The sequence below is a fragment of the Pristiophorus japonicus genome, chromosome 14, assembly GCF_044704955.1.
Source record: "Pristiophorus japonicus isolate sPriJap1 chromosome 14, sPriJap1.hap1, whole genome shotgun sequence".
Taxonomy (NCBI): domain Eukaryota; kingdom Metazoa; phylum Chordata; class Chondrichthyes; family Pristiophoridae; genus Pristiophorus; species Pristiophorus japonicus.
Genome location: NC_091990.1, coordinates 67961440 through 67986166, shown reverse-complemented (window position 1 = coordinate 67986166; position 24727 = coordinate 67961440). Strand labels below are relative to the sequence as shown.

At 46.1% G+C, this 24727-nt stretch overlaps 1 protein-coding gene across 1 annotated transcript in view; it reads left to right on the top strand.

The window, feature by feature from the left end:
- The window catches only part of LOC139279602 (potassium voltage-gated channel subfamily KQT member 4-like), a 624511-nt gene that overhangs the window by 556583 nt on the left and 43201 nt on the right, over positions 1-24727 (top strand). The window contains exons 16-17 of the mRNA XM_070898720.1: positions 2130-2347; positions 4630-4732. Coding sequence (XP_070754821.1) covers positions 2130-2347; positions 4630-4732 — 321 coding nt within the window. The remainder of the gene's footprint in view (positions 1-2129; positions 2348-4629; positions 4733-24727) is intronic.

The following is a 24727-nucleotide window of genomic DNA, read 5'->3' as shown; positions in this document are numbered from 1 at the left end:
TGTGTACCATTCTGGGGCGGTGGGGATCCACAGCCATTTGAGGGAGAGAGATTTAGATTTGTACGACCCTTTGTGTGAAGAAGTGCTTCCTGATTTCGCTCCTGAATGACCTGGCTCTAATGTTAAAATTAAGTCTTCTTGTTCTTGATTTACCTTCCACGGGAAATAGTTTATTCGTATCTACACAATCAAATCCATTTAACATTTCAAACACCTCGATCAGACCATCCCTCGGTCTTCTATACTCAAGGGAACATAAGCCAAGTTTCTGCAACTTATCCTCATAATTTAACCCTCTACACCCCGATAGTATTCTGGTGAATCTGCACTGGCAAATATATCCTTCCTGGGTTTATACATCTGTAACATCCTCCCCTTGGTATTTCAGATAAAGGCCAACAGTCCATTAGCCTTTTTGATTGCTGTTTGTACCTGCCAACTAGCTTTTAATGATTTGTGTATTTGTACTCACAAATCGCTTTGATCTTCGACAGTTTCTAGTATCTCACCATTTAGAAAATACTCCAGTTTATCTTTCTGGGGCTCAAAGTGGATGACCTCACACTTCCCCATATGGAACTCCATTTGCCATAGATTTACCCATTTAATGTCCCTTTGCAACTTTCTGCCCCCATCCGCACTATTCACTATTCCTCCTAACTTAGTGTCATCTATAAGCCTGGATATACAACTGTACATTGGCCAAGGAACCATGGTAGAGCTGCCTGCAGGTATATCACGTGTAGTATTCTGGCTCAGGCTGTGGACTGTTCTGGGACATGGGGACAGGCTGTGCACCATTCTAGAACTGGTTTGCTTAAATCTGGTCAGCATTTTCCTGTTTCCTGCGAGTATGATTGAATCTCTTTCTTGTTTGGTGCACGAGTGATTGAGGCCATTTTGAGTATTTCTCATGATCGCATCCAATTCTTGCTTTGCACCCCTGATTGAGCCCAGTTCCTCTATATGTATGATTCAGCCCATTTCTTGTATACGTGTGCCTGAGCAAATTCCTTGTTGCAATATTGTGTGAATTACCCATTTTCCATTTCACGCATCTATTATTATGCCTATTTCTGGTTTTACTCATGCGCGAATCATCCCATTTCCAAGTTAGTGGTTGTATGACTGAGACTCTCTCCTGATTGGTGTGTGTGTGACTGAGACTCTCTCCTGATTGGTGTGTGTGTGACTGAGACTCTCCCCTGATTGGTGTGTGTGACTGAGACTCTCTCCTGATTGGCCTGTGCATGTTTGAACCATTTTGTTTGCACAACAGTGTTATTTTTTTCCTCTTGGCCAATGTTGGATTGGACAGAAGGTGCTTCCTCCCAGACTCCTCTCCAATAAAGCAATAGAGCTAATACATGCTGCCGAATCTTTGAATTAGTTTATAATTTTGGAACTTAAACAAGGATATATCCTCGGTAACAGTGAGTTAGGATAAATACCTTGAGAAGTCAGACAAACTGGTGACAATTGCATTATGGGCATACATGAGAGCAAAGATACCATCCAGCTCACTGCTGCAGGTCATTTATCCTATTTATACCACACGTTTGAAATATTTTTAAACAAGTTGATATGTTTTTGGCATCATATGTATGAAGTCCAGAACTTTAACTCCAACATTTTGGGGGAATTTTAAGTCCTGAGAAAATGTTAAGGACATTGGATCTTGCTCTGCGGAAACAATCAGACTGGGAGCTGGCCTACTGGAGATTTGAAGATTGTGAAGGTGACTCCAGTAAAGCGCCCCCTGTGGTGAAGGGTTAACCTCCCAGGGGGACACCAGTGAAACTTGAGGATGTAAAGATTACGAAGGGAAGTCACGGGGAAAGATTTTCACACAAGGAGTGTTTGAATTTTGGAATGTTAGCAGACAATGGGATGTGTTTGTAGAGATAAGGTGAGAAGGTGGGTGGATGGGTTCATCACAGTAAGGTGTGGCTCCTGGGTCCTCATGAACTCTTCCACTTCCTAAAATATTCTGCTCTTATTTCCACGTGTGGTATAAATATATTTTAAATATATATATAAATATATATTTTTAAATCACGTTGGCTTTGTATTGGATAAGCAATATTGATGGATGCAAGGATTTGTCATGCTTGCCTACTTTGTTTCAGTGGCCAGAGACTCGGCTTCAGAGACAGAATGAAGATGAATAGTCCGAGGATTCAGAGCATGAGGAGCAAGCAGGCCTCGGCTCCGAGTATCCAGCGCTCGCCCAGCACCGAGAACGCGCCCCAGGCCAGCCCTACCAAGGTGCAGAAGAGTTGGAGTTTCAACGACCGGACCCGCTTCCGAGCATCACTCCGGCTAAAGCCGAGAACAACCGTGGAAAGTAAGAGAAGAATCTCGGAGACAGAGTGGTAAATGTGCCTGAGTTAGCAAGTCAGCCCTTGGGGCAGATAACCTGCCACCTGGGCACTCTGTGTGCCATGCACCAATAGGCTGACCTTGCCCCATAACACTGGCGTCTTCTGGCCCTACCTGCATGTAGCGCATGATACGCTGGGGTGAGCAGTGGAGGAGGGGAGGCACACAATGCAGGCGCTGGAATATGGGGGTGCAGCAACCCCTCGGGATGTTGATTACCCATACCTGGGGGTTGGGGTCCGGTGCAGCAGAGCACCAGCTTTTTGAGACCACAGTGCAGAACAAGAGGACAGGTGTGTGGCCAGAGGAAGGGAAAGGTAAGGCCACCCAAGCTACTTCATTTAAATGTTATTTACAGCCCTAATGAACCTGATGCGCAGTTTATGCACTGGCTCCCTGCAGCCTTGCCACTGGCCAGCTCCATCGGGACACAGGCTTAAACTGAAGTGATTTGGGCAATTGCAGAGGACCAATCACACACAACTGCCCAACTGACTCGACAGGTCTGAGGTTGAAGCTAAGGAGCTGTGCTGGGGCATTGAAGAGGCAGCAGCTGGCTGTGTCATACCTGGGTGTGCTTGCTACTGCATTGAGTGCCTGAAATGGAAAGTACTCTATTCCACAGTGCAAACATCTATCAGCTTGATAGAAATCGCAGCATAGAAAGAGGCCGTCCAGCCAATTTTGTCTGTCTTGTTGCTAGCTCCAATCACATATCCCCTTTCCCCGTACATTACATGTTCTTTTACAAATACTTATTTAATTCCCTGAAGCGTTTTGGGGGATCCAGTTGTGACTCAGGTGTGTATTTAGCAGTTAAAGGACAAGTTGAGAGAGGCGCTAGAGTGGGCCACCATGGATTGAAATGAAACATTGTTGGGGAGGTTGGTGCCATGTTGGGAGTGTTGCATAGGCCCCTCACACACATTACAGGGAGGGCCTTAATAGGCCTTCACACACTGGATATTCATTGTCAGCTGAACAGCCATTCTTTGAGTGTGAGCTTAGACAGAGAATATTGGCTGACTGATCAAATTGTGTCCTCACTTCACGTACACTCACACTCACACAGCCTACAGCCCGGGTCACTGGCCAGTAATCTGGAGCTGAAAGCCAGGCTGATTATTCTCCTCCCCTACCTAGGAACACTGAGGTCAAATGTAGTGGTCCTAATATGAGATTATGAGCTAGATTTTCGGCTTGGTGCCGCCTCTCCCCGGGCACTGTCGGCTGTGAGCTCTCCCGGGCAGACAACCAGCTTCCAGCACCCCGTCAGGGTTTTCGGGGCCGGTTTTGGCGGGGTGCGAAGCATTACCGCCCGGGAGAAGCGAGCCGGTGTGCAACGCCTCTGGGTGTGACACCAGCTCGATTTCTGGCTCCTGTCTGACCCGTAGCGCCCCCTGGTGGGACCGCCTGTGAAAGTGGGCGGTCCGACCTGTAGCAGCCACAGTGAGGCCTCAGGTAAGTGTGACTGGTTTTTATTGTGATTTATGTTGTGGTGGTGTGAGTTATTTATTGGAAATGTTTTGGGTGTTTTTTTCTCCCCAGGCCTCTCTCAGGGCGCTCTGAGGTCGGCTGTTTAGCTCGGGATTGTCCCATGCTCAGCCGGCCTAGCGCCCTGAGAGAGGTGTGTAACGCATCTGCCCCGCACTCAGGGCCCAGCTGCCCAATTTTGCTGACTGAGGCGCAAACTGTTGCCGGGTGCAAACTTTACCGCCCCAAAATGAGCAAAGCCGAAAATCCAGCATCTCTTGGGGAAAATCTAAAGACGCACCGTGGGTGTTATTGCGGGGTGGGGGGCCCAGCTCTGAGTTCTGCCACCAACCCAATGTGCTTTATTTGTCCAGTGAGGCCCAAAGGCACGACCAACATGCTGGCAACATGAGTCCCTCCCAGGTATTGGTCTGTTGCTGGCCAAAAAGCTGTGGACTTTGGGTAAGGGTAGGATAAGGCAAAGTACAGGATCCATGGTGGGAGAGTCTGTCAATATTCACTGTCCAGGCTCACACAATTGTTCAGGGGAGGAAGAGGAACATAGGGAGCAGAGAGAGTCTTGCTCCTTGGGACTGGGTTTAAAGAGGGTCTTATGTTAGGACCGTTTAACGGCTTCATTGGCCATGAAGCACCTTGAGACACGTTGAGGTCACGAAAGGCGATGTCGAAATGCAAGTCGTTCTTTCTGTTCTTTCAAAATCCAGAACTGTGTGTTAGCATCCTGTGATAACTCTTTCTTTGTTTTGCATTAAGCTGAGAACGTGGGAGATGACAACTATGATGAAAAGGCCTTTCATTGTGACATCAGCATGGAAGATGTGAAGCCCATTGTGAAAACCCTTATCCGAGCTATTAGGTCAGTGTTTCACTACAACGCAGGGCCTGGCAACAATGGGCGGCATTTTCCCCAATTAACTGCAGCAGTTTTTGAGTAAATTCAAATCTCCAAGTTTCCCCAATGTCTCTGCGCCAGTATAATTCACTTAGGGAGGATTTTTTAGGCTACAATTTTTACCTCATTCGTAACCTGCCATTCCACGCCAATTCTGGTCATTTAAGCAAATTTGGCCAGCTCCGATTTACTCCAATTTTTGTTAGGACGGTGTATGTGACTACTCTAGAAAAACCTCGTGGACAGTTAACAAAATCGCCGCAGGTCAGAGAAATAGCACAGGAGGTCCTGTTCCACAGCTCGGACAACAGCAGTGGAGAGGGGGGAGGGAGAGAGGGAGGGAGGGGGGAGAGAGAGGGGTGGCGAGGGAGAAGGGTGGGGGAGAGGGAGAAGGGGGAAAGGGCGGGGGGAGGGGGAGAGGGGGGGAGATAGGGGAGAGGGGGGTTAGAGATAGGGGGGAGGGGAGACGGGGGGGAGGAGAATGGGGGGAGAGGGGAGAGAGGGGGGGGAGAGGGGAGAGAGGGGGGGGAGAGGGGGGGGAGGGGAGAGAGGGGGGGGAGGGGAGAGAGGGGGGGGGAGAGGGGAGAGAGGGGGGGTGGAGAGGGGAGAGAGGGGGGGAGAGGGGAGAGAGGGGAGAGGGGGGAGAGGAGAGGGGGGGGAGGGGGGGAGAGAGGAGAGGGGGGGAGAGGAGAGGGGGAGAGAGGGGGGGGAGAGAGGGGGGGAAAGAAAGGGGGGGAGAGAGGGGGTGCGGTGATGGGGGGAGAGGAGAGAGGGAGGGGCCTTTCGGCCAGGGTTAGGAGTGGCACCTGTCACCGGGAGTGGGCAGTGGGGGAGGGGGGGGATATACTTTTGGCATAAACTCTTTAATATTTTCATGTTGGTGAGCTGCTGCATTGTGCAGGTTGCTGTGAGCAGGTCAGAATGTGTTGTATGTTTCACTGTCCAGCCTCAGCCCGCAGTGTGTCCCTCGTTACCCTGGCAACCCGATCTTTTTGGCACAGATCTTAGGCTCCACCCCCAAAGCTAAAGGACAGGCTCGGCGGTGCCAAAACCAACAATTCTAACCGGGAAAGTTGGATGATTTTCTTTTTGCCATAGTTAACCCCAAAAAACGGGCGTAACTCTTCAAGTATGCCAAAAAACCACATTGAGGAAAATTGAACCCATAATGTGGAGAAATGTGAAGTTATCCACTTTGGTGGGAAAAATAGAAAAGCAGAGTATTTTTTAAACGGTGAGAGATTGGGAAATGTTGGTGTTCAGAGGGACCTGGGTGTCCTTGTACACAAATCACTGAAAGTTAATATACAGGTACAGCAAGCAATTAAAGCAAATGGTATATTGGCCTTTATTACAGGAGGATTTGAGTATAAGAGTAAAGATGTCTTACTGTAATTAGATCGGGCCCTGGTGAGACCACACCTGGAGTATTGTGTACAGTTTTGGTCTCCTTACCTAAGGAAGGATATACTTGCCATTGAGGGAGTGCAACGAAGGTTCATCAGACTGATTCCTGGGATGGGGGATTGTCCTATGAGGAGAGATTGAGCAGGCTAGGCCTATATTCTCCAGAGTTTAGAAGAATGAGAGGTGATCTCATTGAAATATACAAAATTCTTATAGGGTTTGACAGGGTAGATGCAGGGAGGATGTTTCCCCCGGGCTGGGGAGTCTAGAACCAGGGGTCACAGTCTCAGGATAAGGGGTCGGCCATTTAGGACTGAGATGAGGAGAAATTTCATTACTCAGAGGGTGATGAATCTCTGCCCCAGAGGACTGTCGTTGAGTATATTCAAGACAGAGATCGACAGATTTTTGGATATTAAGGGAATCAAGGGATTATGGGGATAGTGCAGGAAAGTGGAGTTGAGGTCGAAGTTCAGCCGTGATCTCATTGAATGGCGGAGCAGGCTCGGAGGGGCCGAATGGCCCACTACTCCTTTTTCTTCTGTTCTTACGAGGGGCGTTAGCCCTTCCACAAACAGCAGTGACACCAGCACATCCTGGCCAATGAAAGATCAGATTACTGAGAGACCGACTTCAAAGCTGTGATTGGCTGAGTGTCTTGTTGAAATAGTTTGGGGCGGGGGGGAGGGGAGTCTCCATAAGGGTTTTGCCGCTCGCCCATGGGGTTTGGTGGTTCTTCCATCGAATTTACAGTGGGTGAACGGAAGAACCCGCTGTACAGTCACCCTCCTGAAGACAAGGCTGTCCAATCATTTTATCGTGGGGGGTTTTCTCTGTTATCATGTTGAATATAACAGGCGTGGAGGGAGATGGAGGATATTTGATCAATTACTATCAGTAAATGCATTACAGGTACAGATCAGCCATGATCTAATTAAATGTTGGAACAGGCTTGAAGCACTGAATGGCCGCCTCCTGTTCCTATGTTCCCACGCTGACATTCTCCCCTCAATGTTAGGTAGATGCACAATATATTATTCTGCTGCTAAGGTGGAGCTGTGTTTAAGTTGACTGTTTAAAGCCACCAAGTCCTAATTGCTGTAAATGAGTACCTCCTGAGGTCAACTAGAGATTATTTGCTTGTAGGTAAATGTTGAGGACAATTAGGAAGTATTGTCAATTGGCAGCAGAGTTTGTTTGTAGATTAACTGGTGCTCCTTCCCCAGGCAGGGGGAAACTGAAAAACAGTGGCTGCACCTCTTATTCTTACTTGTGCTTTTATAAATGTTGGTACAGAAATATGCACGTGATCCACCTCAAAACGTTTCTGTGTGTTTATCCAGTGGCGTAACGATAAATTAGATGATAGTGTTGTGTACAGACAGAAGTGTCATACCATGTAATACCGAATGCTGTTAATGTGGTTCTCTGTCTCTATAAGTTCACAAAGTCTAATTCCTACAAAGAAAATCTCTGCGAGTTAATACGAACATTATTTAAAGGCTGCCGATATTCTGCCGGTATTTTCTGTTGCTGGAGAATTTCCCTGTAATTTTAAAATCGTTGCCTTTTGTTTCTTTATATTTTTTTAAGTCTAACACGGAAATCTGAGCGTGGCACTTGAAGCATGACATATCAGAAATACAAGAGACCCTTACCGTTTTATTATACTACTAACAGCTACTGTGGCTTTGCTCATGCTGGGGAGCCAATGCTAACTTGCCCAACCTGCCGGCAACAAGAGCCAGGGTCAGCAAGGGAAATTCTTGACATAGATTTTATTTGACCTGTGGGTCAGGAGAAGCCGGAGTGCTCCTGCGGGCCCCACAAGGCAACCTTGGGCTTCGCTCACCTGGCAGGTTGTGTATTGAGCGATCTTTGGGCCTTGTGTGTGGGAGCAATGGTCTGAGAGAATATGCAGCTTTAGTCATGATCATTTGTGAGCTATTAGTTGGATATTTGATTTGTTCTGAAGGGGATTCCATCACAAGATATGGGCTAACCCCCCAGCCCCCAGGCTGTGAGCACATTGACAGTTAATGACTGGACCTCCACTTTAAGGAGGAGCTTGGTGGAGGGGCAGAGGGTTTACATAAGAACATAAGAAATAGGAGCAGGAGTAGGCCATACGGTCCCTCGAGCCTGCCCCGCCATTCAATAAGATCATGGCTGATCCGATCATGGACTCAGCTACACTTCCCCGCCTGCTCCCCATAACCCTTATCCCCTTATCGTTTAAGAAACTGTCTATTTCTGTCTTAAATTTATTCAATGTCCCAGCTTCCACAGCTCACTGAGGCAGCGAATTCCACAGATTTACAACCCTCTGAGAGAAGAAATTTCTCCTCATCTCAGTTTTAAATGGGAGGCCCCTTATTCTAAGATCATGCCCTCTAGTTCTAGTCTCCCCCATCAGTGGAAACATCCTCTCTGCATCCACCTTGTCAAGCCCCCTCATAATCTTATACGTTTCGATAAGATCGCCTCTCATTCTTCTGAATTCCAATGAGCAGAGGCCCAACCTACTCAACCTTTCCTCATTAGTCAACCCCCTCATCCCCGGAATCAACCTAATGAACCTTCTCTGAACTGCCTCCAAAGCAAGTATATCCTTTCGTAGATATGGAAACCAAAACTGCACGCAGTATTCCAGGTGAGGCCTCACCAATACCCTGTATAGCTGTAGCAAGACTTCCCTGCTTTTATACTCCATCCCCTTTGCAATAAAGGCCAAGATTCCATTGGCCTTCCTGATCACTTGCTGTACCTGCATACTATCCTTTTGTGTTTCATGCACAAGTACCCCCAGGTCCCGCTATACTGCGGCACTTTGCAATCTTTCTCCAGGAGAGAATGTCAGCGTGGGAACATCGCAACAAGAGGAGGCCATTCAGCACTTCGAGCCTGTTCCAACATTTAATTAGATCATGGCTGATCTCTACCTGTTCTCCATTTACCCACCGTTGTTCCATATCCCTTGATACCCTTACCCAACAACAATCTATCGAACTTAGTCATGATCATTTTAATCGACCCCTCCACTACATCCACAGCCTTGTGTGAGAGAGATTTCCACATTGCCACAAGCATTTGTGTGAAAACAGTCTTTCTGATTTCACACCCGAATAACCTAGCTCTAATTTTAAGATTGAGCCCACTTATGCTAGATTCCCACCAGAAGATGCCTCTCTGCATCTACCCTATCAAAGCACTTAATCATTTTAAATGCAAAGGGCCTAAATGTTGAAGGCACAGCTGCCAAGGATTGGATGAAGGCGGAGGAAATGCACAAAGACCACAATCAGAGGAACAGAGATTCAGGGTGGGATTGTAAATGGCAAGGCCTCAGAAGGATTTAAACACAGGTTGAGGAGTTTTCATTTGAGACATTGGGGCAAGGACAGGACGGATGGGTGAGGGACAGGATTGGTGGGTGAGCGATAGGATTGATGGGTGGGAGGGACTTGGTGCTGGTTATAATAAGCACAGTCAAAGGTTTTGGGTAAACTGAAGTTTATGGAAAGTGGAGGTTGAGCTTATTGTAATTATCGAGTCTGGAGTTGATGGATTCAGCAGCAGATGGGCTGAGGCAGAAGAGGAGGACGACAATGCTACGCAGGTGGAACTAGGCAGCCTTTGTGACAGAGAGGTATTGAGAAACTCAGCTCGGTGTTGAATGCGACTTTGAGGTCACGATCTGTCTGGTTCAGTCTGCAGCCATGGCGATGGAGGGGTACGGTGTCAGTAACGAGAGCTGTTGACAATGATTTCTGTCTTCACATTATGTAGCAACATCCTGGGAACAGCATATAGCCTGGGAGATCAGCTGATGGCAGGCCTTGTGTGGGCCCAGAGCAGTTCGCAGGCTGGTCTGACATCCCCGATGTTTCCTGTGGAGCCACGTGTCGATGGTGATGGCCAAATCAGAGCTGTCAGACAGTGAGGGGGATCCAGGCTATCTGTCAGTAAGAAGTAATTAAAAAGCATGAAACTAATTTCTTGTATAAGAGTGGGAATCGTATCTTTAGATTGGAAAACTGTGCTTGTCATTTGCTATTTAAGATATGTGTGCACACTAGGTCCATGCAGCAGAGCTGGTCTTCAGCCGTCTTGGTTAACCCTTGCCACTGGACCAAGACCTAGCTCTGTCAAGTCCATGCAATGGCCACCCCACGTTAAAAAAATCCACTCACAGGCATCTTCCACCCCTTGAATTGGAGTTCAGGACTGGAACATCAGGTCCTTCATTGAAACATCTGTGATCTGTGAACTCAGGTGGAAACAAGTCATCCTCGTTCAAGGGAGCGCCTATGATGATGATGATTTGAGAAAGGCGGGAGGGGGTAAGAATTATAGACCAGTTGTTGGGAAATTACCAGAGTCTATAATTAAGGATAGGGTGACTGAACATCTCAAAGTTTCAACTGATCAGAGATTTGTGAAAGGCAGGTCATGCCTGATGAACTTTGGTGAATTGTTTGAGGATGGTATTGATGTTATTTCTATGGACTTCCTGAAGGTATTTAATAAAGTTCCACATAAGAGACTGTTAACTAATGATGAAGCTGATGGAACTGAGGTCAAGTTGTTGACCTGGTTGGGAAATTGGGTGAGCGGCAGGAGACAAAGGGGCTGAAATTGCCCCACCACTAAAAGTAAGCGCACCTACCATGTTTAAAAATGTTTCTGCGCCCCAATTCATGGGGTGGAGCGTAGAGCGATTCTCGGCTATTTTCCAGGTTATCAGCACCACGCTGACGTGTCACAACATCCCTGCCCTTCAGTTAAAGGGGAGGGCCACTGCAAACTTTGCAGTTAGTTTAGTTAGGCGCACTGGGCCACCGGGGAGGGTTTCGGCCAGGCCAGCGGCCTAGCACATAAGAGGGGGTACCAGGTTTCCTGTTGGCAGCCCTGCCAAACCCATAGCCACCATTGTCGGGCCGACCTCGGAGTCAGCCGACAATTAAAATAAAATGGACACAGCGCCCAGCCACACACAGCTTCCTGCCGGGGAAAGCTGTCCTTGGCCCCGACCGGCGGCAGTGCCACTCTCGGGGCGGAAAGGGTGTCGCCACCTATCAGAAGGCAGCACGGGTGGCGCGGAAACCCGTTCCCGCTGCTCCCGGCCCGGGGAGCAATATAGGAAGGGTTGGCCCATCCATCTGCCCCAGTCGGTGAGGCCTATCCACTCCATTACCGGCTCTTAGAGGCGGTAATGGGCCTTAAAGAGGGGGGCAATTTTGGCCCCAGAGAGTAGGGATAAAGGGCAGGTACTGTAATTGCCAGGATGTGACTAGTGGTGTTCCGCAGGGATCTGTGTTGCGGCCTCAACTAATCACCGTATTTATTAATGATGGAATCGAAAGCCACATATCCAAGTTTATGTTGACTCAAGGATAGGCGGCATTGTAAGCAGCGTAGATGGAAGCATAAAATTACACAGGATATTGGTAGATTAAACAAATGGACAAAACTGTGGTATGAAGGATGAGGGGTGATCTTATAGAAACATTTAAAATAATGAAAGGGATAGACAAGATAGAGGCAGAGAGGTTGTTTCCACTGGTCGGGGAGACTAGAACTAGGGGGCACAGCCTCAAAATATGAGGGAGCCAATTTAAAACCGAGTTGAGAAGGAATTTCTTCTCCCAGAGGGTTGTGAATCTGTGGAATTCTCTTCCCAAGGAAGCAGTTGAGGCTAGCTCATTGAATGTATTCAAATCACAGATAGATAGATTTTTAACCAATAAGGGAATTAAGGGTTATGGGGAGCGGGCGGGTAAGTGGAGCTGAGTCCACGGCCAGATCCCATGATCTTGTTGAATGGCGGAGCAGGCTCGAGGGGCTAGATGGCCTACTCCTGTTCCTAATTCTTATGTTCTTATGTTCTAAATGGATTTCAGTGTACGAAAATGTGAGGTCATCCACTTTGGACTTAAAAAGGATAGATAGGGTGTCCTTATACATGAAACACAAAAAGTTAGCATGCAGGTACAGCAAGCAATCAGGAAGGCAAATGGTATGTTGGCCTTTATTGCAAGGGGGTTGGAGTATGAGAGTGAGGAAGTCTTGCTGCAATTGTACAGGGCTTTGTTGAGACCACCCCTAGAGTACTGCACACAATTTTGGTTTCCTTACCTAAGGAAGGATATACTTGCCTTGGAGACGGTGCAACAAAGGTTCACCAGATTGATTCCTGGGATAAGAGGGTTCTCCTATGAGCAGCGATTGTGTAGAATGGGCCTCTACTCTCTGGAGTTTAGAAGAATGAGAGATGATCTCATGGAAACATCTAAGATTCTGAGGGGAATTGACAGATGCTGAGAGTCTGTTTTCTCTGGCTGGGGAGTCTAGAACCAGGGGTCACAGTCTCAGGATAAGGGGTCGGGCATTTAAGACTGAGATGAGGAGCAATTTCTTCATTCAGAGGGTTGTGATCCTTTGAATTCTCTACCCAGAGGGCTGTGGAGGCTCAGTCTTTGAGTATATTCAAGTCTGAGATAGATAGATTTTTGGAATCTAAGGGAATCAAGGGATATGGGGATCAGGGAGGAAAGTGGAGTTGAGGTCGAAGATCAACATGATCTTATTGAATGGCACAGCCTACTCCTGTTCCTAATTCTTATGTTCTTAGAACAGAATACTTTCTAAATGGTGAAAAGCTAGAAACACTGGAGGTCCAGAGACTTGGGGGTCCATGTACATCGATCATTAAAATACCATGGACAGGTACAGAAAATAATCAAAAAGGCTAATGGGATGCTGCATTTGTATCCGGGGACTAGAGTGCATGGGGGTAGAAGTAATGCTGCAGCTATACAAAGCTCTGGTTACACCACATGTGGAATACTATGAGCACCCAACCTTAGGAAGGATATATTGTCGTTGGAGGGAGTGCATCATAGGTTTACCAGAATGATACCTGGACTCCAAGGGTTAAATTACGAGGAGGGACTACACAAACTAGGGTTGTATTCCTGGAATTTGTAAGTGAAGTGGTGATTTGATCTAAGTTTTCAAGGTATCAAGGGTAACTGATAGGGTAGATAGAGAGAAACTATTTCTGCTGGTTGGCGAGTCTAGCACTAGGAAGCATTGTCTAAATATCAGGAAACACTTCTGCACACACAGGGTGGTAGAAGTTTGTAACTCTCTTCCGCAAAAGGCAATTGATACCAGGTCAATTGTTAATTTCTGAGATTGATAGATTTTTGTTAACTAATGGTATTAAGGGTTATGGGGCAAAGACAGGTATATGGAGTTAGGTCACAGATCAACCATGATCTCATTGAATGGTTGAAAAGACTCAAGCGGCTAAATGGCCTCTTCCTGTTCCTATGTTCCTATAAAATGGAGGGGGATCATGCTCTAAATAAAAAGAAAATAAAAAGAAGGCTTTACTCTTCCATTATAGCTAACTAAATCCATTTCACTTTTGTCTGCTTCCCATGCACCAAGGATGTCTTTTGTTTTGATAACTGGTGTAATATATTCTTTACATCACAAACACACACATTACACAAGATGGCTCCAACAGTTATCATGTGACCTTGGCACATGATTCTTTATTGTATTTAAAGCAGTAGTTGCATTACCACAGTAGTCCACTAGGTAGAGCGCTATTGCACTTCACTCTCCTTAACGAAGAAGTAATTATCATAAAATAATCATTATATATAATTTACACGGTTATACACAACAAAAGATATCGACTTATTTTTCCGTTTTTACAAATCAAACTGAACCATTGGTTTTCTGTTTTGAAGAGGATACCTTCGCTCTCGAACAGAACTTCCCAAACATGGTGTCGAACTTAAACTCATTCTAGGCTGAGCCTGAGGAGAGTTTTTCTCCAAGGGGTTTCCTTGATCTACATTTGGACTCTCTACAACTTCAGACTGTTTGTCTGCCTGACTCGGACTCAGACTTAAATTCTGACTTTCTCTTGGACTTGTTTCCAGTACATTTGATGTAGGATTTGCTACTGGTACTGTACTTGTATCAAGACTATTTGACTCATCAGAAATAATCGAATCATTCCAACTTTCAACTCCTTCCACATCTACAGGTAAAATATGATCAATGTGAACAAACCTAACCTGTCCATGATCAAACATCTTGACCAAATATATGCGAGGACCACATATCTTCACCACTCTTCCTGGTAACCACTTTAACCATTTATGGTGATGGTTCTTCTCTCTAACCTTCTGATTTAATTTCACACTTCTCTCTCTTACTCTACCTCTATCATGATTCTCTTTCTGTCTTAATTGTTTCTCTTCTACTGACTGTGCCAAGTTTGGTTTTAACAATGAAAACATGGTTTGTGGCTGTCGTTTGAGAAACAACTCTGCTGGTATTCTACCAGTAGTTGTATGAGGAGTATTACGATAAGTAATTATAAATTTTGCTAACTTGTGGTCCAACGACAACTGCCGTTTCTTTGGATTTGGATCCAAAATTTGCTTGATGAGGGCACATTTTACAATTTGTACTGTGCACTCTGCTGCACCACATGAAGCAGGGTGTCATGGTGGAACTTTGGTATGGTTCATACCATTTCTGCTCATGAACTGCGCAAATTCTTCTGAACAAAATTGTGGCCCATTCAGCCATGAACTCATTGAATGGCAGTGCAGGCTCGAAGGGCCGAATGGCCTACTCCTGCACCTATTTTCTATGTTTCTATGTTTCTATGTTTCTATTATCTGACACAATTTCTTCTGGGAGGCAATATGAAGGAAACAATCTTCGCAAATTGTCTAGTGTTTTAATTGTTATTTTCCGCATCAGAAACACCTCTACCCACTTTGAATGGCTATCAATCACAATGAACAATTGTTCTTCTAGCTCAGCAAAATCTATATGTAACCTTTGCCACACCCTGGGAGACCATTTTCATGGCTGTAATGGTACTGATGGTGGTTTCTTGCTTACCAATTGACATATTGTACACTGACTAACGATGTACACTATATCTTTACCAAAACCTGGCCAAACACATTCCCAGGTGCTGGTCATGGAGATGTAACAATTTGGACCTGAGCTTATTTGGGATAACTACTCTTGCACCCCACATGATACAATCTTTATCCACTGATAATTCATTCCTATAACCGAAGTATTGATGAATATCTTTCTCTGATACCTGGTGTATCCAGCCATTTGCTATGTAATCATACACCTTTGACATAACTGGGTCATATTTGGTTGCTCTACCAATCTCTTCAGCTGTGACTTGCAGCTCATCAATGGGTGTAACTTGTGATGGGGATGACAACTTGGACATCGCATCAGCATTATCAACTGACTTAGGCACAACAACAATGGGTGTAGCCCAATTCCTTAGATCTACCTTTGAGATAATTTCTTAGTTTTTAGTCTTTTGAGTTCTTGTTCAACTTTCTACTTGAGTGTCTATGGTACAGGACTTGGCTTGCAGTAAACAGGTCTAGCATCCTTCTGTACCCTGACACTCGCCTTGAAACCTTGGTCGGTCTGCCTGTTTCACGGAACACTTTTGGATACTGCTTGATGACATCATCCTTCGATGCAAATCTCGTTTCACCACAAAAAATCTCATTCCAATCCAGCTTCAATGATCCCAACCAATTTCTACCTATTAAGGCAGGCTTGACTCCTGCCACTACTAAGAGAGGCAAGCTCTGAAACTAATCCTTGTATTTCACCGGTATAGTGATACATCCTACCACAGGGATTTGCTCTCCTGAGTAGCCTCACAGCTCTTTTTTCTACTTCTCCAGTGGAAAATTGCTCAACTTATCGAGATATAGTGATCATGGTAACACGCTCACGGATGCACAGTGTCAATTTCCATGGGTATCCTGGTTCCTGCAATGTCTACTTGGATGACGATACATCGCGAATCGTTGTTAGATACCCTGATGATGATGATACCCTGATGATCTCCAGAACCTCCTCATCCTGTTGCTTCTCTTCAATGCGATGTAATGTCTGGAAATTTCTACTTGTAGTATTAAAAATTGTTTTACTCTTCAGTCAGCATGCCTTCGCAAGATGCCCTGTTTTCTTGCAGAAGAACGTCTGCCTTCACATATGGACAACTTTGAGCAATATGTTATTCCAGACACCAATAACATGACTTCAGTGCTCTGTTACTGTAGCCAGTTGCTGAGGCCTTGGAGCCTTTACTTTTAATCTGCAGGTGATTCACCTCGGTTGTCTGACGACTGCAACTGCCGCAAAATTGTCGGGAGTATTGGTCAGTCGAATCCATCAACAAGCTACATCAAAAGTCAAGTTAGGGGTTCTTAACAACTTTCAGCTGATTGCTTCATTTTTCATCCCACAAACAAAGCAGTCATGCAATGCTCAGTCCTGAAAGTTTCCGAAATGACAGTGAATGGATAGCTTCTTTAAAGATCATTCAACTGATTTCATGTTCCAAACATTAACTTTCAGCAATTTCCAGGGGCTCAGGAATGTAGTGCTATTCTAACAGAACCTATGTCAATGGTGTGTCCTTCGGCTTGATGGGAACAAGCACATTTTTCAGGGTTTCAACACCTCAGGGCCTGTTTCAGTCAAGAAAATAGCCCGTTTCTTTCTAACACCATCCAGTTACGGTTTTCATGATCGGGGTCTTCGACAATACTATTCACAGTGAAATACATTTCTAGCTGCTCCACATACATTCTGAAAGTTTCTCAGTCACGATGGAACTCACCAAAGTGCCCTATTATTCCCATAGGTGCAGCCACCTGGACTCTTCAGTTCAGTCCCGTGTGCTTGTAATTGACCTCGGATTTTCAGCTGTGCTGCAAAACAAAGCACCTCTCAAAGTCGCTGTGGGTCGGCTGAATCATCCACCATCAAAAATTTCAGCGAGGAAATTTGATTATCCTATCCTGCGTCGTCAATGTGATATATTCTTTACAACATCACAAACGCACACATTACACAAGATGGCTCCAACAGTTATCATGCCATGATCCTTTATTGTAGTTGTATTTTCACAGTGGTCCACTAGGTGGAGCTCTATTACAACTGGTACTCCAGATGGCCAGGGATTGGAGAATATTTCATCAAATACTGTCCTTATGATTGTAGAAAGTTTACATTGAGAGCAAATTTTTGACTGCCCACTGATGATCCATTTAATCCCCTATCGTGTACTCTGATTGCTCTCACACCACTACCTGTCAGTCAGCCATCATTTACTCAGCCTCTTTGTCTCTTTATTCTTTCCATTTCCTCATCTTGATTTTGAAGTATAACTGTCTTCTTCTTACCTGTTCCCTGTTTGCCCCTTTGAATCACCTCACTAACTCTGTACATGTCCAGCCCCTGCTCCTGCTCTGCAGCTGTTTTTCTGAAGTCTTGAGTATATTTATGTGTAAGTGGTCAGTCTACGGTTATTTCCCGAGGTTTTCGAGGCCTCGCCATGGGGTCCAAATACAGAAGGGTTTTTACTTGGCAGTGACTGGTGCCAAATCGTCCCTGCCTTGTTTGCTGTGCTACGGGTTGATTTTCTGCAGAGACCAGTGCCAATTGGTCTCTCACAGTTATCCAATCTACTGTTTATGATTTAACACCCACTTATAGCAAGCACACTAACCCTGTCCTTATGTTCGGGCGAAAAGAGTTACAACGGATTGTCTTATAGTGAGACACGGACCAACATTTCAAATTCAAAATCACACGAGGTTTATTACAACAGATCAACATCTCCACTCCACTCGCCCGATGCTTGTGAAGTAGAGCCACACAGTGCCGTAATACCCAGTAACACAGTGCACTTCCCTTGTTAGCCTTACAACAGACCAACCCTTCCCGTGGGCTAAACCCTCCCAGGACCCACCTAACTCTAAACCTCCCTCTGGTTTTGTTAGGGCACTCTGACACCACCACATGCACTTTCGTGGATCGGTTGGTGAGCGTGCAACTATTGAGTTCTCACCCAATCCATCCGCCCTTGCTCGCTGGTCCTTCCTCAGTGGTTTGACTCCATGGCCCCGTGCTTGGCTGAAGCATGTGAGATCCAGGTTGAAGTTGAAATCCATCGGGTTGGAGAAGCGAGACTTCGCTCTTGGTCCTTGTCCTCGAGGAGTAGGATACAAGAGACCGAAGATCGAGCTTCCAAAATGCTCGACAGTTATACTCCTGTTAATCCACAATTCTGGCTGGGTTTGGATGGTTCTGTTGCCTCTGGGGAACCTTTCTGGCTTCTTCAGGGCTTATCTGAGATGTATTGGACTCTGAACAAAGCCAGCCGATCAATCTCTGCAGGCTTCCCGAGTGAGTGTTAAATGGCCTAGCAGTCTTGATTACTGGACTGTTGTGGAGACAATAGAGTTGTCGGTTTTGTCCTAACACCCTGCTCTCTTCCCCAGACAACCTGGCCTTCCTAAGAGCACCCAGCTCTGACGTCATTGGCCGCTGGCAGGCCAGTGTTCAAATTAACATTTGAACAGACCCAGCTTCTCTCACCAGTTTCTGTGGGAGAGGTACACCCCCCATGTGTTTCTCCCAGCAACAGGTTTCTTCCTAACCCCGACCAGCCATCTCGTGTCACAGTATTTCAAAAGTCCTTTTCAGGGCGTACAGCCAACAGGGATATAAACACAACAGTCCAGAGCTGACTTTGTCAACTTACAATATGTTAAATTAGTTGATAGTCTATTACATAGAGGCATACAAGGTCACCTCAGTCCCATGTAATGCACATCTTGTGCCATGTGGGAACTCCAGGATGCTTCTCGTCTCCTGGACAACCACATGTGCAGAACTTGTCGTCGGCTGAAGGAGCTCGAGCTTCGAGTTCTGGAGTTTGAGCAGCAGCTGCCGTCACTGTGGTGTATACATGAGGCTGAGAGCTCCCTAGATAGTATGTTTCTGGAGGTGGTCACCCCACAGTTTAAGAGTGTGCAGGGAGGGGAGTGTGCAAGAGGGAATGGGAGGCAGACAAGGAGGATCAGGCAGCTAGTGCAGGAGTCCCCTGAGTGCATCTCATTCTCTAATTCAGTTCTAAATACTGGTGAGGGTGATGGTTCTTCTGGGCAGTACAGCCAGAGCCAAGTCCATAGCATAATGGGTTGTTCAGCTGTACAGTGGTGTGGAGGGAGATCGGGAAAGCAATAGTGGTAGGGGATTCGATAGTCAGGGGAGCAGACAGGCGTTTCTGCGGCCGCAGACGTGACTCCAGGATGGTGTGTTGCCTCCCTGGTGCCAGGGTCAAGGATGTTACCGAGAGGCTGCAGGACATTCTAAGGGAGAAGGGAGAACAGCCAGAGGTCATGGTCCATATCAGTATCAACAACACAGGTAGAAAGAGGGATGAGGTCCTGCAGGCAGATTTTAGGGATTTAGGAAGGACATTAATAAGTAGGACCTCAAAGGTAATAATCTCCGAGTTGCTCCCGGTGCCACGAGCTAGTGAGTATAGAAATAGGAGGATAGAGCAGATAAATGTGTGGCTGGAGAGATGGTGCAGGAGGGATTAGATTCCTGGGACATTGGGACCGGTTCTGTGGAGATGGGACCTGTACAGGCCACACGGGTTGCACCTCAACAGAACCAGGACAAATACCCTCGCGGAGGGCGGGGGGTTTGCTAGTACTGTTGGGGAGGGTTTAACCTAACTTGGCAGGGGGATGGGCACCAGGATGTAGCATTAGAAAGGTGAATGAAGGTGCACAAAGGATTGGGAGATGCAGAGAGCACAAGAGTAAGAAATAGTGCAGTACGAGGTGGGGTCAGAGTAAGAAAGAATGCATGAAGGCCTTAGCTAGGTTTACAGTTCAGAGCATAGTAAATAAGCTTATTGAGCTCCAGGGGAAAAGAACCACATGGGAATTTGATGTCATGATGATAACAGAGGCCTGATTGGGTACTAAATATTCCTGGATAAAAGATGTTCAGGAACAATGGAGCAGGAAAGGAAGGAGGTGGGATGGCGGTTTTAATTAAGGAGAATATTACAGTGCTGGAGAGAAGGTATGTCCTGGAGGGGTCAAGGAAAGAACCTATTTTGTTAGAGTTCAGAAACAATCGAGGTGCCATTACACTGCTAGGTATATTCTATAGTCACCAACTAGTTGGAAGGATGTAGAGGAGCAAATTTGCAGGGAAATTACAGAGAGGAGCAAAAACTATAGAGTAGTAATAATGGAGGACTTTAATTATCCTAATTTGGACTGGGATAGTAATAGTGTAAAGGGCAGAGAGGGGGAAGAGTTTCTGAAATGTGTTCAGTGGAACTTTCTTAATCGGTATGTTTCCGGCCCAACGAGGGAGGAGGCATTACTGGATCTGGTTCTGGGGAATGAGGTAGGTCAAGTGGAGTAAGTGTCAGCAGGGGAACATTTAGGGAACAGTGATCATAGTATAAGGCTTAGAATAGCTATGGAAAAGGACAGGGAGCAATCTAGAGTAATAATACCTAATTGGAGGAAGGCCAATTTCAGTGGCTTGAGAACAGATCTGGCCCGGGTAAATTGGAATCAAAGATTGGCAGGCAAAACTGTAATGGAACAATGGTCTGCCTTTAAAGAGAAGACAGTTCAGGTACAGTCGAGGTACATTGCCACGAGTGGGAAAGGTCAGACAACCAAAGCCAGAGCTCCCTGGATGACAAAAGAGATAGAGAATAAAATGAAGCGTATGACAGATGTCAAGTCGAGAATACAAGTGAGAACCAGGCTGAATATAGAACTGTCAGAGGGGAAGTGGAAAAGGAAATAAGAGGGGCAAAGAGAGAGTATGAGAACAGATTGGCAGTTAACATAAAATGGAATCCAAAAGTCCTCCATAGGCATATAAATAGTAAATGGGTAGTAAACGGATGGGGCCAATTAGGGAACAAAATGGAGACTTACTCATGGAGACAGAGGGCATGGCTGAGGTACTAAATGAGTACTTTGCATCTGTCTTCACCAAAGTCATAGTGAAAGAGGAGATTGTTGAGATACTGGATGGGATAAAAATTGATATAGGAGATACTAGAAAGGCTGGATCTATTAAAGTAGATAGTCACCAGGACCGAATGAGATGCATCCAAGGATGTTGAGTGGAAATTGCGGAGCTACAGACCATAATCTTCCGCTACGGGGCTGGTGCCAGAGGACTGGAGAATTGCAAATGTTACATCTTTATTCAAAAAAAGATGCACAGATAAACGCAGCAACTACATCAGTCAGTTTAACCTCATTAGTGTGAGAGATTTTAGAAACGGTAATCCAGGATAAAATTAACAGTGACTTGGACAAGTGTGGGTTAATTAAGGGAAGCCAGCACGGATTTGTTAAAAGAAAATTGTGTTTAACCAACTTGATTGAGTTTTTTGATGAGGTCACAGAGGGTTGATGAGGGCAATGCGGTTGACGTGTATATAGAGTTCCAAAAGACTTTTGATAAAGTACCACATAATAGGTCTGCCAGTAAATTGGAAGCCCCTGGACTAAAAGAGACAGCACGGATACGGAATTGGCTCAGTGACAGGAAACAGAGAGTAGTGATGAACGGTTGTTTTTTGGACTGGATGAAGGTATACAGTGGTGTTCCCCAGGGGTCGGTACTGGGACCACTGCTTTTCTTGATATATATTAATGAGCTGGATGTGGGTGTGCAGGACACCATTGCAAAATTTGCAGATGACACAAAACTTGGTAGTGAACAGTGAGGAGGATAGTGATAGCCTTCGAGGATATAGACAGGCTGTTAAATGGGTGGACATGTGGCAGATGAAATTTAACACAAAAAAGTGTGAAATGGTACATTTTGGTAGGAAGAATGGGGAGAGGCAATATAAACTAAAGGGTACAATTCTAAAGGGGCGCAGGAATAGAGAGACCTGGGGGTATACGTGCACAAATCATAGAAGATGGCAGGGCAGGGTGAGAAAGTGGTTAAAAAAAGCTTACGGGATCCTGGGCTTCATAAATAGAAGCAGAGGGCTATAAATTGCATAGTGGCCCATTTGTGGCGATAACTTTCGTGAGTGCACAAAAGTATGGCCGGGCGGTAAAGATTTCATTCTGTCGCGAAGTTCCGCTTTAGCACTTCAAGAGGGATGTGGAGCGAAATCAAGTGCTACCTCTTCCCTTAGAGCGTGAAAGGGAGTGAGGGGAGCGGTATTGGCAGAGCCTGAGCAATGCACGGGCATGCTGCTCGCTTTACAGACTCCTTCCCTTCTTTAAAGGGAAGGGCCAATGCTGTGCTGCTTGAATCCTAACGCTGTGTCTGTTGGGCGACGGAAACTGCGATACATGCTCAGCAGCCCTGAGCGCTCAGAGAGTGCAGGGCTAAGTAATCACGGGCTCCAAAAATAGTAAATACACTGCACTGGGAACATCACTAAACTTCGCCATACCTGACCATCATGGCCATTAACTATCGCCCTCCAAGTGGCCAGCTGAGGTGACAACGCTTCCTGCAGCTGCTGTTGTTGATGCTCAGCAATGCTGCAGGGGCCGGGAGCGAATATTGCATCCGGGGTGGTAACAGGACGCTGCGCACAGGATGACGTGATCTCCAGGCCGCATGAGTTCGAGGCAGTAAGTTTTAGCGCCAGCGTGAAACCCACCAGGGAGGTTTGCGGGTGTCGGTGATTGTGCCGTGCCAGTAGGTAATTCCATAGTGCCGCGTTACTGCCCCCTGCAGGCGCTAATAGGAGACGCAAACCAGGCCAATTTCTCCCCCATACAGTACAAAAGCAAGGAAGTTATAATGAACCTGTATAAAACACTAGTTTGGCCTCAACTGGAGTATTGTGTCTAATTCTGGGCACAGCACTTTAGGAAGGATGTGACGGCCTTGGAGAGGGTGCGGAAAAGATTTACGAGAATGGCTCCAGGGATGAGGGACTTCAGTTATGTGGATAGACTGCAGAAGCTGGGGTTGTTCTCTTTGGAGCAGAGAAGGTTGAGAGGAGATTTGATCGAGGTGTTCAATATCATGAGGGGCCCGGACGGAGTAGATAGAGAGAAACTGTTCCCATTGGTGGAAGGGTGGAGAACCAGAGGACACAATTTAAGGCGATTGGCAGAAGAACCAAAGGCGACATGAGGGAAACGTTTTTACGCAGTGAGTGGTTAGGATCTGGAATGCGCTGCCTGAGAGGGTGGTGGAGGCAGACTCAATTGCGGCTTTCAAAAGGGAATTGGATAAGTACCTGAAGGAAAAAAGTGTCAGGGCTCCGGGGTCAGGGTGGGGGAGTGGGACTGGCTGAGATGTTTTGGCAGAGAGCTGGCATGGGCTCGACGGGCCGAATTGCTGTAACAATTCTATGATTCTATGATCTGTTTTATTAAAAATTATTTTTTATTAGTTGAACTGGTATCTAAGGGCAGGATTTTTGGAACTAATGATTGACTTTAGTCAGAAGTTTGAGACAGTTGTATCATAAGTCAGTCCAAAAAGCAGGAGAGAATCAGTTTGTGCTTGCCCAAAGTGAGTATCGGGATGAGCTGTACTGTAAGGGTTAAAAGAGAGCATCTAGAGAGGATGGCAGCGATTCCATCATTCCCCATCGTCCTATATCCCAAACAAAATCACACTTTCATCTTTCGGATGAGACGTTAAACCGAGGCCCCCCCCGCCTGCTCTCTCAGGTGGATGTAAAAGATCCCAGGGCACTATTTCGAAGAAGAACAGGGGAGTTCTCCCCAGTGTCCTGGGGCCAATATTTATCCCTCAAGTAACATCACTAAAACAGATGATTTGGTCATTAACACATTGCTGTTTGTGGGAGCTTGCTGTGCGCAAATTGGCTGCCACGCTTCCCACAATACAACAGTGACTCTAAAAGTACTTCATTGGCTGTAAAGCGCTTTGAGACGTCTGGTGATTGTGAATGGCACTATAGAAATGCAAGTCTTTCTTTCTTACTTGTTTGCCGTTAATCTAAAGCTGACCTGCTCACAAGTGTACCGGAATATTCTTTGAATAAATACATGTGTGGAATGTTCTAGATAGTGATGGAACTAAGGTAATGTCCCTGATTGCCTGAAAAGGGGGTAAAGTTAAAAGTTGTGATTGGAGAATTCAAAGGCTGGCTGAGATAACCTCATTTGTGAGGTAATTGAAGAGAATATGATTCCTCTTTGAGGCAGTTGCTGAATTTTTAAGTCAGTTTATTGAATTCAATTGTATCTCGAATTTCACAGAGGGAGTGAAATGTGAGAGAGCGGAATGTCTGCCAGGATTTTTATTCCTGAATTCCACACCGATGCAGAGAATGTAATCAGATTTCACTTTGTCATCTTCAAATTTGCGATTGATCCAAGTCAGCAATATTAGGATCCAGGGAATGAGAAAGGAGAGCCAGCCTCGGGGCCATCCTGTCCCACAGTACCGAGCTCACTGCCTACAGTCCCAATAGCCCAGAAATCCCAGCCTTCCCGGTCCGTACGGGGTGTGTACGGGGTGTGTACAGAATGTCTATGGGGTGTGTACGGGGTGTGTACAGAATGTGTACGGGGTGTTTACGGGGTGTGTACGGAGCGCTTATGGGGCGTGTACGGGCTGTGTATGGACCCGGGAAGGCATCGCAAAAGCTGGTTTTCAGCA